At 37.2% G+C, this 17,938-nt stretch overlaps 1 protein-coding gene across 1 annotated transcript in view; it reads left to right on the top strand.

The window, feature by feature from the left end:
* The first annotated feature begins 2,226 nt into the window (after nucleotides 1-2,226).
* Nucleotides 2,227-17,938, top strand: part of reps2 (RALBP1 associated Eps domain containing 2) — a 43,319-nt gene continuing 27,607 nt past the window's right edge. The window contains 3 exon segments of the mRNA XM_079588340.1: nucleotides 2,227-2,556; nucleotides 14,448-14,571; nucleotides 17,413-17,588. Of these exon segments, the coding sequence (XP_079444466.1) occupies nucleotides 2,377-2,556; nucleotides 14,448-14,571; nucleotides 17,413-17,588 (480 nt within the window). The 5' untranslated portion in view covers nucleotides 2,227-2,376.

Below are 17,938 nucleotides of genomic sequence, written 5' to 3'. Positions count from 1 at the left end.
CATTTATGCTTAAAACAAGAAACACTGCCAACAGGGTAAAAAACAACAACAACAACAACACCTAATTCAAGATATCTGAAAACAAGACAGAATATCTAACTCATGGAAATATATTTGATTTTCCAGAGGTTTAATTCAATGTTTTTAAATGGCTTTGCAGGGATTCTGCTGCTGTGTGCTTCATATTTTGGTGCCGTTTCAATTACTTTTTCCACATCAGCAAATTCATAGGATATAAAGTCATATGAGACTCTCTTTAGAAGAATGAAGCTGTTAGATAAGTGTCTGTCATGTAAATGTCATCAAATGTCACGCTTTGCTAACTGAGTGAACTATTGTTCTCATACTCTAGGCCTCGTCCTTTATAGTGGGACTGATCAATCTTCCAGAAGGTTCTTTTTTTAACATGAAATACTCAGGATGCATTTAAGTGGTTGATTATGATTTCACTTTTCTAACTTTAGTTAGTGTGTAATGTTGCTGTTTGAACATAAATAACATCTGGAAAGTTACAATGCTCAAAGTTAAAAGCAAAGGAAGATATTTTCTTTTAAAGAAATCGTTTTTTAACTACAACAAACGGCTGGTAGGGACTACACCACATTCCTCCCGGGTTAGTGACATCAACCCTAAAATTTACATAAACCCCGCCCCCTGAACACAATTTATAGATTATCAAGACAGAATATGCTAATCAATGACTATAAAATAACTACAAAAAATCATCAACTAACCATTCAGAAATGTCCTGTTGCTTCTACATGTTGTCACTTCTTCTTGAGTCTCTCCATCTTTGTCTGACTCCGGTTTGAGCATAAAAGGCTATACGTTTTTGAAATTCCGAGGACTTGAGCTGTTGAAGCTCCGCCCCCTGTGCCGGGTCTAGCAGCTCATTTGCATTTAAAGGGACAGACAAAAAAACTGTGCGTTTTTGCTCAAAACGTGACAATTTTATCATGTAAAAATATCTGTGGGGTATTTTGAGCTAAAACTTCACATACACACTCTGGGGACATCAGAGACTTATTTTACATCTTGTGAAAAGGGCATTATACCACCCCTTTAACTTGAGCAAAGTCCAAGATGACCTGAGGTGGAGAGAAATAGGCCTATACGGCCGTGCACGTTCACACAGCAGCAGAATACGGTGGTCAGTTCTGTATTTGAGTCCTCTGGACGGTTTCAGACAGTATTCGAATCGAGGCGCTAATGTAAGTTGCTGTGTGAACGGGACATTTCGAGACTTACACCTGTAAGCAAATGCGGTTGTCAATCCAAAAAACTGCGGTGTGAACGCAGCCAGTTGTGAGTTACCCAGAAATAAAATGCGGCTGTAGTTATGACAGGTTCAGTTCTTCTGGTGTGGCCTGTGAAGTGTCTGTTCTGTTGAGTTCATGAACTAACTCAACCTGCTACCATTTCAATATCATTTATCACCCCACAGTCTGAGTGCACTTACCCGACACAAGATGGCAGTAAAGATCTAATACAGACCAACAAAGTTGATTCATCCAAAATATTCAAAATATCTGTGATGTTTGTTTTTTTTTACCATTTGATTCATGTAAAACACATAGATTAATACAGTTTACCATTTGAAATTGCAACTCTCTTCCAAGTTGAAATAAATAAACAGTAGATAAGTAGATAAACAAATAACTAAATAATGTTTTTTTTCTTCATAATATTAAATATTTTAAATGAAATGCAAATAGAAATATTTGATATAAATATAAAATGTTAAATAAAGCCAATGTTAAGTCTTGATTGAACATTGAATATAAAATGTAAATATAAATATTGAATTTAAATGTAACTTTTTAAATGCAAATGTAAATATGCCTGTATTTAAATGCAAATATTGAATATAAATTGAAATATCAATTAAATATTAAATAATGTGAAAATAAATATTACATCTAATAGTCTAAATAAATCTCAATCTTCAAAAGAAACGTAAATATGAAATCTACATCATTTGAAATTAATCTTAGTTTTGAAGCAAGTGCATTGGAATATTTTTTTTATCTAAATTGTGTTGACACACTTTAAACATTTAGATTTAAAGTCTATATATATATACATAGATTTAATATATATGTATTTGTATGTGCATCAATGGAATTACTCAATAAATTGTAGATATTACCACTAAATATTTAACCTGGTGTGTAGTGAGGGTTTTGTGTGGTTGTGTGGCGCCTCCGTGCGGTCGGATGTGGAACTGAGAGAGATTTAGCAAATCTTCGTCTGAGTTCACTGTGTGAGTGTGTGTGTTAATATGTGCCTGTGCTAGAGCACCGCAGAGCGGACGCGACGCGCCTCCCTCCGCCACAGGGCCACGGAGAGGCCGTTCGTCTGCGGCTCGCGCTCGGGATGGATCCGGGATCTGCCGCGGGCACCGGAGGGACCTTCCTTTCCCTGAGCGACAGTGAGCAGAGATGTTACTCCGGGCTGTACGCGCTCTGTCAGCCCGACAGCCTCGGCAACCCGGCGGCGGGGAAAGTGGCGGATCTGTTCCGGGCGTCGCAGCTACCGGCCGAGACGCTGCACCAGGTGAGGGGGTTCACGCGGGTCTCAGCGACGCGACGCCCCTGAACGCGTGTTTCGGGGACGCCCTGAGATATTCAGATATCTGCGGTGTCTGTCTGGATACAGGACCGTGTCAGTGTGTTCAGGAAAGAGTGAAGTTGAGGAACCAGCTTGTGCTTCGAGCTCATGTTTAGTGATGGCACCAATACTATAGTACTCTAATATATCGAGGCTACTATTGATGAATGATTACCATATCCATTCTCCATTGTAGTGACATAGTTCTCCAAGATACTTAAATTAATTTCATAGTATTGTCATGGTACCTTGTCCAAAAACATATGGTAGTACCATGGTGCTTTTTGGCACTTGAAACTGGTAAGCTATACTATGGTTTATACTGTACTCCTGATATTAAAGTACAATACACCTTCATAGTGTGTATTATACTCATTTGATATTTTGTTTGTTTTTTGACAGCATTATTTGTACAGTTGATGGAATAATATGGTAACACGATGGTCTATTGATATTTTTTGACCATGATATTGAATGATTGCCATATTTATATACTGTGTTATGGACCACGTCAAAATGTGTAGTGTTTAAAATACTATGCTAGTTAGTATACACTCATTTAGTGGGATATTATTTTCAGATGATATTATCAGATGCTTATAATCTGAGTCTTACTTGATAGTGTTTAAGGAATACTATGATTTATCTGGTTGTAATTCAGAGTAGTTATGATTGTAGAAGGCTGAATGTATGGTCATGTGCTTGTTTTGAAGGCGTTTCGCTGGTTTAATCAGTTTAAAAACTCTTCTATATGTCATTAGCATCTGAAAACTCTTTCTTTGCAAACATCAGTGTCAGACTCAGTAGTGAAGATGTTCTGCTGATCTTTGTATTTTTGTAGAGTACTAGTAAACATTGTGACGTGTTGTCACTTGACACGTCATGTGAGTCAGGTGAAAGGTGCTTACCCTGTTCAGCCAGTCTTAGTGTGTGTGTGTGTGTGTGTGTGTGTGTGTGTGTGTGTGTGTGTGGTGGGTGGTGTTCAAATACTGCTTCTCTGTCCAAATGTGTCTGTTGTCACTGAGGGTGCTAAATAGCTGTGTGTTTGTAAGTGTGTGAAATGTGTGTGAGATGACAGGAAGGGTGCTGCCTCGCTCACACACAGATAACACTGGGCTGGACTGCCTCACCATCCACAATAATTCCTAGTTTCACTTCAGTATCCTTGAAAAGTTTTGCATGTTGCTCTGGTTTACATAACCGGTTCAATAAACCATCAAATGGTTTAACAACATTGACCATAATTTAGTAACTTATTTTATTTTAGTCTGTCAGAATGGGTCTGCTGTATGTTCACACTAAATGTTACCGTGTGTGTGTGTGTGTGTGTGTTTTGATAGTGTAATGATAGTTTTTATGAATATTTTGAATTAGTTTTATTTTTAGGATTAGGTTTTAGGTAGTTTTTTTAGTGTTTAGTTTTTTTAGGTAGTTTTTTTTGTCATTTCTGTTCATATTTAACTTTGAACATTTTAAAATTTATTTTACGTTTAGTTAACAATAAAAACCTTGATTTGGAAGTAAATAAATATGATACAGATGTTTATTTTTTATTTATTTTTTCTATGTGACTTCAAGATCACTATTTCAAATAAATACTGTTCTTTTTAACTGTATACTCATCAAAGAATCCTGAAAGAAACGTATTTTACTGTATTTTTGATCTTAGTGATCAGAAGAGACTTCTTTCAAAACCAATTTAAAAAAATCGTACAGACCTTAAACCTTTGTAAGCTCTTATCTTGTAGAAGACGATTTCTAAGATCTTTGTGTTCTGGCTCATGCTACAGGACCATATTTCCTAGTTTCAGACACAATTGAGTGTAAACATAAACAAACACAGAGCTGTGTATATGAGCTGTGTGTCAGCAGGCTTTGGCGCGGCGTACGGTTGCAGTGTGTGACTCTCATCTCGTGGTGTTCCTGCACAGACAGGAAGTCCAGCTCGTCCTTCTGCTCTGTTTCCTGTCCGTTTGCCCCGGTGTGGCGACCCATACTGACTTCACCCCTCGACAGACATGCGAACAGCAACACACTCACACACACACACACACACACACACACGCGCAAAGATATTTATGGAGGCCGTGTTTTCAGGAAGTTTCACACACATAGACATTCTATGGCATAGACATCATCACAGTGATTTTTGGATGTAATTTATCTCTTGAACTGTGGGCTGTTGCTCTGCTGTTTTGTCAAATGCATATTTACCCTGAAAGACAGTCACAGCATGACGTCAGTTTTTGGACCCTTCGATCCTGAAGAAGGCTGTGTATCTGAAACTAGTAAACTTTTCAGATACAATCCGGGTTAGTATGAACATCCTTTCATGCGTCGACACTTACTCCTGTTGGATGAGGTTCGTCCGACATTACCCTGGATCAGGGGTGTAACAATATATCGTGTCACAATGTACAGGTGAAACTCGAAAAAATTAGAATAACGTGCAAAAGTTAATTTATTTCAGTAATTCAACTTAAAAGGTGAAACTAACATATTATATAGACTCATTACATGCAAAGTGAGATATTTCAAGCCTTTATTTGTAATAATTTTGATGATTATGACTTACAGATATGAAAACCTTTTCACATGCAATATTCTAATTTAGAATTTGGGGTTTTCAGAAGCTGTAAGCCATAATCATCAAAATAATAACAAAAAAAGGCTTGAAATATCTCACTTTGCATTTAATGAGTCTATATAATATATTAGTTTCACCCTTTAAGTAGAATTTCTGAAATAAATGAACTTTTGCACCATATTCAAATTTTTCGAGGTTCACCTGTATCACAATACAAAAATGCAACAATATCTATCATGGATATGACAATATGTATTGTGTGTAGTTAAAAAAATGCGAGTTTTAGTTTACATTACACTGCTACATATAATATTCAATATAATGTATAATAATGCAATGGGGGAATATTTTTGGGTCCTGATAATACCAAATATCTTATGTTACCAGTAAAAACAGGCCTATACATTATTTTAAATATATCTAGTCAGTGAAAGAGTGCAAACATAATCTCTTCAGAATCATGAATATTGTTATTCTGGAGTCACTGTTGTCCTGTGCATTGGGTTTCCAGCTCCAAGTCCCCAATGTAATACCAAATTTAGCATTTCAATCAACAGTTAATTTTTTGTTAATCTTTTACCATGTGTCTTGGAGTATCACAATAATATGGTATTGTGAGTTCAGTTTCGTGATATGTATCGAATCGTGACATGAGGGTATCGTTACACCCCTACGGCCTGGATACCAGCACGGCTCTCGATACACCTCAAAGACTTGCTGTCCTGGTCACAGATGAGCCGGTGAGACACACACACACACACACCAGTTGTCCTCTTTTGAACTCTGATATGTCTCACGTTGTTGTGTGGATTGCAAACGCTCTGCTAATTCAACCGTCACACTCTGCTCTCACTGAGGGAATGTAAAGCCAGTGAAGATTGGCCACAAGGCGCGTTTATTAAGTAATGAAGTCATTTTTTTCTATGATTTAACTTGTTTTAGTTAGTTTAATAACCCTGGCCCTCGGTGTCTCGAGGATCTCCAGTGTCTCCTCAGACCCTCATTAAAAGTCAGTCAAGTGAAGTGAGATAATTAAAGCGATACACACTGAGAGAGAGAAGCGTGTGTGTGACGGGGAATAGAGGAGTCATTGTGTGTCTGTCAGTAAGCTCTTATGAGTCTGCAGGATTCATATCAGCTCTCAGACGCTCAGATCCTGGTGTGAGCGCATGTAGATCCCCGCTCTGTGATGGATGAGTGTTTCTCTGCTGTATGAATGTGACAGTTCCTGGCTCACTGTCAAAACAGGAAGTGGTTGATGTGTTGCTTTTCATGAATGACAATCAAAAGATTTCAAAAGAATGACAGTTTCCCTTCATTTGTTGTTGCAATCCACAACGCCCAGCTCAACCACAATATTTGTTTTCTTGTTCTGTGGTTACTAGAGCATTGCTTTTTTGTTATTTTTATGTGTTTCTGAGGTTTTCTGAATTATTATGCATGATCTATACTGTAGTGACATGAGCAATAATAGCTGGTGCTGATATGACAGTTGAGCTGATTTTATGCAAATGATCAGCAACACAATACACTGACTATCATTGGTGGTTCTCACATGATCTTCTGTGTGTCGGACCCCAGGAACAGATTTTATGTTAGTTATTTTAGCACATCGAGTTAAACTACATGAAAATTATAAATGTTGCCTTGCCAACTAGGTTTTTTTTTTTTTTTCATATTTCATTTTTTCAAGCCCTATTTGGACTAGTTTTCCAGGGGGAAATTTGTGCTTGTAAAATCATTACTTTGCGATTTTAATCCCATCCGAATCGGCCATGTCTGTGTTTTTTCTGACGTTTAAAATTTTTTTACTCAGGCTTTCATTTAGTTTCAACATGAATGGTATCCGACGAAAAAATGTTATGATAAAATTAATAAATAGATCCAAATTGCGGAAACAGCGAAGACTAACCGTTTTGATGTCTGTGTCGGGTAAGAAACTAGTTCCGTCCGAATAGGGCTTTAGTTTCAGGTAACTATAATAGCCCTGGTTTTAAACATCACCACATCAGTAAGGTCCATCTCTACATCTGTCCTTGAGGATACATGTTAAAGCACTGCACAGGTGACGTGTAGATTTACTGGCTTGCTCTCAGCAGAATAAGTCTGTTGTGGGATTTGCACTAGCTTTAAGTCTCCATCTGTCTCTTGGACAAAAGCGTTGGCAGGTTTACTGCTTGACTAAGGATGTGTTCACACTTGTAGTTGGTTGGACCAAAAAGAAAATGATACATTTTAACATTTAGTGCTGTTTTGCTTTCGAAAAGAACATAAAGTGCCCGTGTACACGGATAGCTACTGATTTGTTAAAACCGTTTCATTTACACTTGGTGCAGTCTCTGCGCAACTAATATAAATCCTTTCTTCAATCCCGTGCTGTATGCAAATTGAACATAGTTCACTACCGATATGAGCTACATTTTATTTATCATCAGCTAATTTCAAGATAAACTATTCCAATGAGAGAGAATCTCCCTCAGCACTGGTAAGATCATTTAGTCTCACTACTTTTAATGAAGATTATTGTGCGTCTGCGTCTCCATTTGCATCCGTTTGTGTGTTGGCTTGTTGAAGAGATGCTTAGCTACTCATCTGTGGAAATGCGAGTTGCAGTATCACTGTCATATCTGGCTATTACGTGTCATATAGCCTATGATGCTCTCACTTTTATTTTTTTAAACATTTTGGGAGGAGTAAAATTAGGGATGCACGATGTAGCGGCCACCATATCGGTTATCGGCCCAAAAAGAAAATTTGGACGATATATTGAAGCCGATAAATAATTAGAGATGTTCCGATTCCGATATTAGTATCGGAAATGCCGCCGATACCAATAACAATTCTGGCATCGGTATCGGCGAGTACTTGTACCATGTACGGATCCAATACCATTTTCATAAACAATACCAAAGTTATTGTCCTAGATTTATTTGTTGTATTGTTTTTTATACAGTTATATTGTAAAACTAAAATACCCTTTTCAGTTTACAGTAGCCTATTAGATTTGTGGCTGCATTTGAAGTTATTTTTCATTTAAAAAATAAATAATATACTAATGTGAAATGTAGGCTATGTCACATAATAAAAAAATATTCTAGTTCACTGTGTGTATTTATTCATGTTTTATTAAGGGATAAGTCTGAAGCACACCATAAAATAATTATATCATCAATTCATACAGGGCTAGTATGAATTGCAGCTGTATAGATACACACCCAGGTATCGGATCACTACTCGGTATCGGCCGATACCCTGAGTCCAGGTACCGGAATCGGTATCGGGAAGGGAAAAAGTGTATCGGAACATCTCTATAAATAATGGATTATTTCCTTCAGATGCGCACTGTTCATCATGATGGTTTTGAATTGCTTGAAATATGATTGGAATCACTTAAAAAAAGGAAAATGCAGTATAAGTCTGTCATAGGTTACATAAAATTATTGTTTTAATACATAATTGTGTGCTTGGGACATGTGGCTTTTAATGGCGAGACTAAAAATTATATAAAAATTTGGATTTAGATTTATCGGTCAAATATATCGGTTATCGGCTTTCAAATATATACAATGATTGGTATAGGCCAACTTTTTCATATCATTGCATCCTTACATGTGTGGCTTCAACAACCAGACACATTTACACCTGTCCAGTTTAATCTGGTGTGTCTGGCGTGTACATATGGTGGTATTTTTACCAGCTGAGAACACACAAAGAGCTTATAAAATGTGTAAAGGAGTGAGGATTTCCTCCTTTACTGACGAATGAAGATCTGCTGCGGTTCCGGTGCCTTTACCGAACTATAATGGGCAACGTAGCTCCTATGATGAGAAGAACCAGGTGTGCTTGAGCATTTTTTCCTTTTTAAGATTGAATCTTGTGACATCACATCCTGTTTTTGGTCTTCGGTCTGTGTTGCGTTCGTGTTTCAGTCGAACCGCACCAGAGTTTGTTTGGAAGTGGACCTGAGACCCCCTGAAAAGGTGAGTCTCGGTCTGTTTGTTTAGTGCAAATGGCTGCGTTCACACTTCAAATGAACCACATCAACAGAGTTCCTTTTAATCCAACCAAACCTGCCAAGTGTGAACAAGTGTGAACATAAGGGATAGATAATGCATTTTTCACTTTCTGGGACAGTGTAGGTGTAAATGTAGCAATGGTTGGATATTTAGTGTCTGTAAGCAGTTGCCGTGTGCTTTCCTCCTGAGGTATACTTGATTTCACCACAGCTTCTGGAAATCCCAAAACACAAACACAGTTCCTTCCTCAAATGCAGAGATCCGTCTCCGGACCAGACCAACCTGTTCGACAGCTGCTGTCGGGGCAGAAAACAAAGTCAAATTTCTTGTGAACGTCCTCGTCTGTAAGTTGCTTTGGACAAAAGAGTCTGCTGAATGAATGAACGTCAACATATTTAAAACGATCACGTATTCAAATTTAATTGCGACTTTGAATTCAAATGTAGGGATTGAATAGGAGTTCTGAATGGTTCATAACCCTGGCTTTTGTAAGCCCTGTCGCAGCAATTTCAATTTAACGGGCGTGTCATGTGAAGTGATGTCTGTTGCCATGGGGATACAAAATGTCACGTTTGTTTTCTGATGCTGTGAAAACTCTTCAACCCCAAATGGAGGAAACAGACGGAACATGATCTTAAGGTTGATCCGGTTGTACAGAAGTGGATTTAATGCAGCTTCCTATCCACACGGATTTATTGAATCAATGATTGGTCTATAGACGAGATCTGGAAAGTTCTGGTTATACTATAGAGGAATTTATTTGTTTATAAGTGCTTTCATAGACTAGATGATTGATTTATTTGTATATCACTCATACCACAGTTGTCTCTCGGGTACGATCAAGTCCTGTCAGATCAAAGGTAATTGGGCTCTCGGGCGCAATCCCAATATGTCGGTATGTCGACGCAACGTCGAACGTGACGAAGTGAGAAATGCCGGATGAATGTTTTGAAAAAGCAGACATAATCTTGTGTGTCCCTGACCTGAGAGGAACCGCAGTCGACTGACCTCCTGTATCCACACATCCCATAAGCCGTCATAAGGAGAGTTGGGTGGGGAGGTTTCTAACCTATTTTATTATCCTTCCCCCATTATGTACATGTATAGAGAAAGATTATATCTGCTCTGTGTGGATCAGGAGAATGCAGGTCAGGCTTAAGTAATACTGACGGTCAGATGATTAAACTGAGTTTAAGCCACCACACACACACAGACACACACTGTCTCTTGATTTCAAGACGAGGAGTTGGGTCACGCTCAGAGCGCGTGAGGCTCTTGTCAAAAGCCATTGTAATTTCTATCAGTCACAGTAACAGCTGACTTTAGCGGCTAGAAGCTCAGAGCTGCTTTTCATGAGCCCAGAGTATTAAACCATTTGTTCTACAGACATGCTAACTTGAATTATGCAGATTATTGAATAAAATTCAGGAGTTTTACTTGGGCAGAAGATAAAACGTAAACCTAGATTGAAGGAGGGACCTGATCCATATATATCAGAGGTTTGAGTCCAGCCTGCCCACTTTCTCCAACAAAACATGCCCTCAAATATGATTCATTGCATTTTTCAAAACTAATCCATTTAATCTCCTAGTTCAGTAACTTAAGTGTGAAAGCAGGTATGTAAGCATATCCCAGAATTCCTTGCATCTAGTCCACAAACAATATACAATAGGATTTAATGTTTGTTATGTGTGTTTGTTACCATCTGTTAGTTTTGACTGTAGGAGAAAAGTGAATTTTAAGCTTTTTTGCACTATTTTTATCTTCTGGGTTAAAATTTTTCTTCGTGTCAGTGTCACAGGATGTGTTTTCTTGCTCTATAGAACATCGATGATTCCTCTGTCTCATAATTATTCATGAGACTGAGTGTCATTATCCTATGAGAAGACTTACGCTGCGTCCGAAATCGGATACTTCCCTACTTTATAGGCTAGTATGCGGAAAACCGTACGCCAAAAGAGCAGGATATCTGAACACAGGCCGTGTGTCCACCAAAGCGTTTTTAGCCAGCTGAAAACGCCTAGCTATGGGCGCTTGAGAGCGTTTTAGCAGCACAGCATTTTTTTTCAGTTGAATATACAGAATATACAGAATATCCGCGAAAGTGTTAATATCTAATTTCACACATATTTTGTTTCTGTGTTGATTCTATATTAAAATGTCGATGCAATGTAACATATTTTCACTTGCTCTTATTTTAAATAATTTAGTTCCGTTATTATGCTTGTTGTTGTCATCTGTTGATGTTTTACAAGCAGAATGTGGCGGTTGGTCGGTGTGGTATTAGTCCCGCCTCTCCTCCACTGTGATTGGACGGTTGGGTAAAAAGTGACAGTGATGAGCGCTGCGTTTTACCCAAAGTTGAACATTCTTCAACTCTCGGCGACTGGTAAAAAAAATCGGACCCATAATATTCGAAATACTTCCGGTGAGATTCTGAAGTCCGCATTCGATGGAAACTTTACTATCCCATGAGGCCACGGGAGAGGACTTAAGAATGGCAGTGAAGCAACGCAACTGGCGCTGGTCACGTGTGTTTGTTTTTGCTTCATAAGAGTTTCTGTGTATCATTAGTTCTCTTCAATAGATACGGAGTCTTTGACACATTCATCCACACTGCGAGTGGCCCTATATGGCCCTAAAATCGATCCAGCGGCGTTTAAAAGTGCCGCAAAATACGCCTCAAAAGTTATTAAAGATGCAACAGCGACAACAGAGTACAAATTCGAAGTAAATTAAAATTCAGAAGTTATTTTCTGTCAGTGTCCCGGCTTTCTTTAGGAATGAGTAAACGTGTTTTGGAGACAAATGTCCATTTGGTCACGGACTCCTGCGATTGATTAGATAAGAGTATTGCAGAAAACATCTTGTTGTTTCAGTCATTTTTGGCTGAAGTTCACAGCTTTGAGTCCTGAGCCATCAGCACTGCAGGGATGGAAGGAGAAAGCGGTCAATAATCCTCATCACTCCTGGTCGAGCAGGAACGCTGAGTCAATGTTTGAGAAGTTCTCAGATAATGTTTGGAAAGGTGGAGGAACGCCGTGGAACGACGGTGAGATTATAGTTTAGAGAACAAGGATGATCTTACTTGCATTGACAAATGTTTTTTTTTTTATTAGGTATGTGTGTTCAGTTATGATATTTCTACAATCTGAGGAGAAAGTATTATTTGAAGAGAAGTTTGGCTTGAGCAGCACAACAGGCTTTTTTTTCTGCACACAGGCGATGGTGGCTTTTGTTATATTTAACAGCACACTCAACACAATGTGCTGCTATTTAAAGCACACAGATCTTTTCCTGTGAGTGTGAAGATGTTTACAATGAATCCCAGAGCTCAACTCTATTGATTATTTCTGTACGGAAGGATGGATTTCAGCAGCGTGGAGTGATAAAACAATGACTAATGCTACTGTGTGCTCTTTTCTCCAGAGGAAACACTAGTTTAGGTCTCATTGTGCTGAAGGATAATGATTCGTGATGATTTAGACGGGTTGAGATTTGTTCAGGTGAAACTCGAAAAATTTGAATATCATGCAAAAGTTCATTTATTTCAGAAATTCAATGTAAAAGGTGAAACTAATATACTATATAGACTCATTACATGCAAAGTGAGATATTTCAAGCCTTTATTTGTTATAATTTTGATGATTATGGCTTACAGCTTATGAAAACCTTTTCACAATATTCTCATTTTTCGAGTTTCACCTGCATTTAGGTATTCAAAATCACAGGAATTAAAATTAAGCCTATTTACTTTTTTAATGCACGATTGTGGTGTTATTGTGAGTTAATGGTATACATAATTTATATTTGTTTGTAATGGACTAACTTGTTCCTTTTCTGCTGGCATCATCAAGTCCTTTTATTTGCAGCCCCTCCCATCCACAACCAGTATGACACGCCCACTTTTCACCATCCAATCAGGATTCTGAATGCAAAAACTCAAGTCCTGCCCTTCCATTTCCATTTTAATATTGTGTTATACACATGCAAAGCTTTGAGGTCGGTAAGATTTTAAATGTTTTTGAAAGAAGTCTCTTCTGCTCCCCAAGGCGGCATGTGTGTGATTGATAGAAAATACAGTAAAAACAGTAATATTGTGAAATATTTGTACAATTTAAAATAACAGTTTTCAATGTGAATATATTTTAAAATGCAATTTATTCCTGTGATCAAAGCTGAATTTTCAGCATCATTACTCCAGTCTTCAGTGTCACATGATCCTTCAGAAATCAGTATAATTTGATGATTCGCTGCCCAAGAAACATTTCTGGCTATTATAAATGTTGAAAACAGTTGTGCTACTTTATATTTTTGTGAACATACATTTTTTCAGGATTTTTTTTAATGAATAGAAAGTTCAAAAGAACATCATTTATTTTAAATATAAGTTTTTTTAAAACATTATTAATGTATTTACTGTCACTTTTGATCAATTTAATGCACTCTTGAATAAAATTATTTCTTAAAAAAAACGAATGTAGCTTGGATTATGGAAATAAATTTGGTATTGGCATTTCATGTTGTTTTGCAGTGTTTAAGTTCTCATCTCCTCAATGATGTAATCAATCTTGAAAAGACTTCTGAAACCAGTCTAGTAGTTAACTGGTTTTAACTGGTCTGAGCCTGTTTTAGCTGCTCTGTTAACTGGTTTTAAAGTGGGTTTGGCCATTTTTCAGCAGGCCTCTCTAAGACCAGCAAACCAGTGTGTTTTCAGCAGGGATAGATGATTTTACCATCCATGTCTGTCCAAAGTGAATTATGTTATTAATCTGTTAAGGTCTGTATTTGTAGTTACACACTTCCTATTTCTTATCGTTCCGCTTGTGGCTGTCACTACAATGCGAGTTTTCAATTACAGAAGCGCAGATAATAGTGAAGTTCAGCTTGTTCAAAGTGCAGTTTATCTTCAGCCGGCTATTCTTTCCACTGTAGAGCCAATAATGAGGATTTAGCTATTATCTTTTCATTTTCCCATGTTAGCAATTTCGCCCATTAAGAGAGAAGCCATGAATTCCACTTCACATAATGAACGCTTTTTAAATATTGAAGCTTAATTCATTGAACTAGATGTCTTGTATATGGTTATGTGGTTTTAAAGTCTCCATATGGCCCTTTATTAATCTCTCTCTCTCTCTCTCTCTCTCTCTCTCTCTCTCTCTCTCTCTCTCTCTCTCTCTCTCTCTCTCTCTCTCTCTCTCTCTCTCTCTCTCTCTCTCTCTCTCTCTCTCCAGGTAACAGAGGTGTGTGGTGCTAAGCGGCTGGGTTTCTTCGGCTGTGGGCAGTTGTACGTGGCTCTGAAGCTGATGGCCGCGGCGCAGGCCGGTTTGCCCGTCCGTCTGGAGAGCATCACAGGCGGTAAGTGGAACAGAGGGAGAAGCAAACCCGATCAGGGATTTGGATTTACACTAAAGAGGGATAACACACCGAGGTCGTGCTGCGCAGAGAGAGCGCCACACGCTGAGCCAAACTCACTGAGAATAAGCCTGTGTGTGTAAACTGAACCACAGGACGGTTTCCCTAAACGCTTGACTACCTCCTCTTGTTGTCTAGACTTTATAATCTGTGTTTACAGTAAATATACGTTCGACAGTTTCTGCTGAATCATGAAATGATCCTGACAAACAAAGTACCATTTAAAAGCTTTAACACACAAGATTCTGAGATGTATAAGATTCTGAGATGATAATTTTTTATTCAATTAATTATTGTTATGGTAAAATATCTTATTTTTTACTATTTATTTTTTAGTAATTATTTATAAAAATTGTTGCATTTGTTTTTGTTAGACAAATTGTTAGTTATTATTCTACAATACATGATATGGATTATTTTATTATTATTAATTTATATAATTTGTATTGCTTTTTGTAATTTTTTTTATTTTTTTATTTTTGGAACGGTTTATTATTTATTTATTTTTTTACAATTTTGTTTAATAATTTTTACTATTTTTTTATATGATTTGTTGCATATGCATAACAATAATTACTTATAAATCTTATAAAATACAAAATGATTGTACAGTATTATTATTATACTTTTTAAATATTATTACAATTATTTTTATGGTTAATAATGTATAGTTAATAATAAACATTATATATTTTTTATTATTATTGTTTTTGTAAAATAAATTATTTATTGTTTTATAATCTACAGTTTTGCTTGGGAAAGCACCACAAGTTTCTAGTTTCAATAATATGATCAGAAATGCTGCTATGTAACGTTTGGGCTTGAGCTCATAAAGTGACTCAAATGTAAACACAGCACAGACAAAACAGTCATTTCCTAAATTGATTTACTTAAAGTAATATGCTGATTCGGAGCTCCAGGCCACCCTGCCGGGCTGAAATGTGGAGGACGGAGCCTGGATTAGTGTTTAATCCTGGTACAGACTGTTACTGAAGGACCCGGGGGCCCGTGAGGCCCTCACAGCGGAGAGAGGAGCTCAGATGACCTCACACAGCAGGTTCAGCACCTCTGATCAGTGAAGATCACATCACCTTCTGTTTACTCCACAATCCTCTGGAAAGGCCAGGATAAAGACCCAGTTTGTGGATAGGATAGACAGATTTATCGAGATGACCTCAGAGGGACCTTTTGAGAGATGACTGGCTAGGTTATGTTTACTTTTTTTAAAAGATCATCTTAGATCAGAGGTTTTCAGCTCTAGCTCAAATGTAACATTTAACGCCGCTGCATGATGAAGTTCTTGAGGTTCACGAAGGCCTTGTTTGAACATAAGTCACATGGCCTCAACATGCTTCATGTTTCATTGAGCCAGTGTAATCCAGTAAGAAGTCAAAAATAAAGCTTGAAAGTTATTTTGCTGTTTTAATCCACTCTGCACAGAAAATAGTACGAGGAGCAGGGCACCAGAATGAAGAGAAATGCCCCACAAATTCAAGATAAGAGGGAAAAACATGCCCCGCACAATTAAACTGAATCTATTACAGGTGCACGATTAAAGTGAAATCAATTTTGTGGTATTACATTTAAATCTGCTTATATCGTGTCGGATTTCCTTTTACGTGTTTTTTATTTTTACAGTGTTGAGCATTATACCCAATCAGAAATATTTCTGTTGAGCTTATGAATGCAATAGCCAATCAGAGGCGTTTAGACTGCACTGAAAGAACCGGATTTTTGTCAGCTCACCGACTGAATTTTACACTCTTAAAAATTCCCTCATCATAAACAATCAAGTGCAGATACAAAGTAAGTAGAGCTGCACGAATCTGAAAATTGTTTTGCTGCAGTCTATTGAAAAATGTTTAATTAATTAGAATGATTTAAAAAAATATATTGGTTTCAACAAATGATTTAATGACTCACTCATAAATACTTCATTTGTTGTTTTATTACTGGATGAATCAGCGTTTTTGAACAAATCTCTTGAATAAATGATTCAATGACTCATAAATAGTTCACTTGTTTCATTACGGGATGAATCAGCGTTTTTAAACAAATGTCTTAAATAAATGATTTAATGACTCACTCATAAATAGTTCACTTGTTTCATTACTGGATGAATCAGCGTTTTTCAAAGAGTCTCTTGAACTAATTATTCAATAACTCACATATAAATACTTGTTTCATTACTGGATGAATCAGCGTTTTTGAACACATCTTTTGAATTAATGATTCAATGACTCACTCATAAATACTTTTCTTGTTTCATTACTGGATGAATCAGCGTTTTTGAACAAATCTCTTGAATGAATGATTCAATGACAAATAGAAATAATTAACAGTCACTTGTCGCCACCTACAGGATCTGTTCAATTTTCATCGCTACTGTAGACTTCAATGTTTTTCCGAACTATAAACTTTTATCCCAGGATTTTTGTGATAATTTGAATTATTGTAAGACAGAAATAATGATACTGTGTAGTTGTAAAAACGGCTCTCTCTGGCTCAGCTGCAGCGCAAACACAGATTTGAATGTTCCGGTATGATTTTGTTAAAGTGCAATAATCAACAATTTGTCATAATATTACAGCCTTAATAATGCTTTTTTTTTATTGTATAATGTATTAATTTTCATGTAATAGGCCATTTACATTCTGCAATTGTTGTGTAAATGCGTGTATGGCACCTTTAGCTGCATTAAACAGCTGAATTGTATTTGAATCCTCTGGGAAAATAGCATCAGTGTGCTGTCCTGAACATAGTGTCATTTATCTTTCCCCACAGAACTTCCTCTTCCTGTGTTTGTTGGGATAACGAATGAGCTTGAGATGCGTTACGCCAATCACCCCTCAGCCAATGAGAGCCAGCCGCACATCCTGGGCTCAGGTCCAGGCTCCGCCCCTCGTCCCCCTGCAGACAGACCTGTACCGAGACACCCTGACACCAGCATGGACAAACAGGTCAGACAGCTTCTCATACTTTAAAAGACACTTAATATTCAGTAATATTATTGATTTGACAGCACTGACACTATCATTTGAGTACAAAACTTGAACCTTGAACCATCTTGGTGATGGTGTGATTGTCTCCTGATTAATAGCTGAATCGAATTTGTTTCATAATTGATGAATTTTTAATCTTTGACTGTTATTGAACTGAATTGAATCAACATTAAACGGAATAATTACAAATTCGCCTAATAATTTGATTGTTTATGTTGTTAATATTATTGAACTGAGCTGAAATGAGCTGAATAATGACACTATTGTCTTCTGAAGAGCTGCTTTATAGTTTGATTTGAGTTCACTTC

This window comes from Phoxinus phoxinus (assembly GCF_949152265.1).
Source record: "Phoxinus phoxinus genome assembly, chromosome: 18".
Lineage (NCBI taxonomy): Eukaryota > Metazoa > Chordata > Actinopteri > Cypriniformes > Leuciscidae > Phoxinus > Phoxinus phoxinus.
This window is presented reverse-complemented; position numbering and strand designations above follow the sequence as displayed.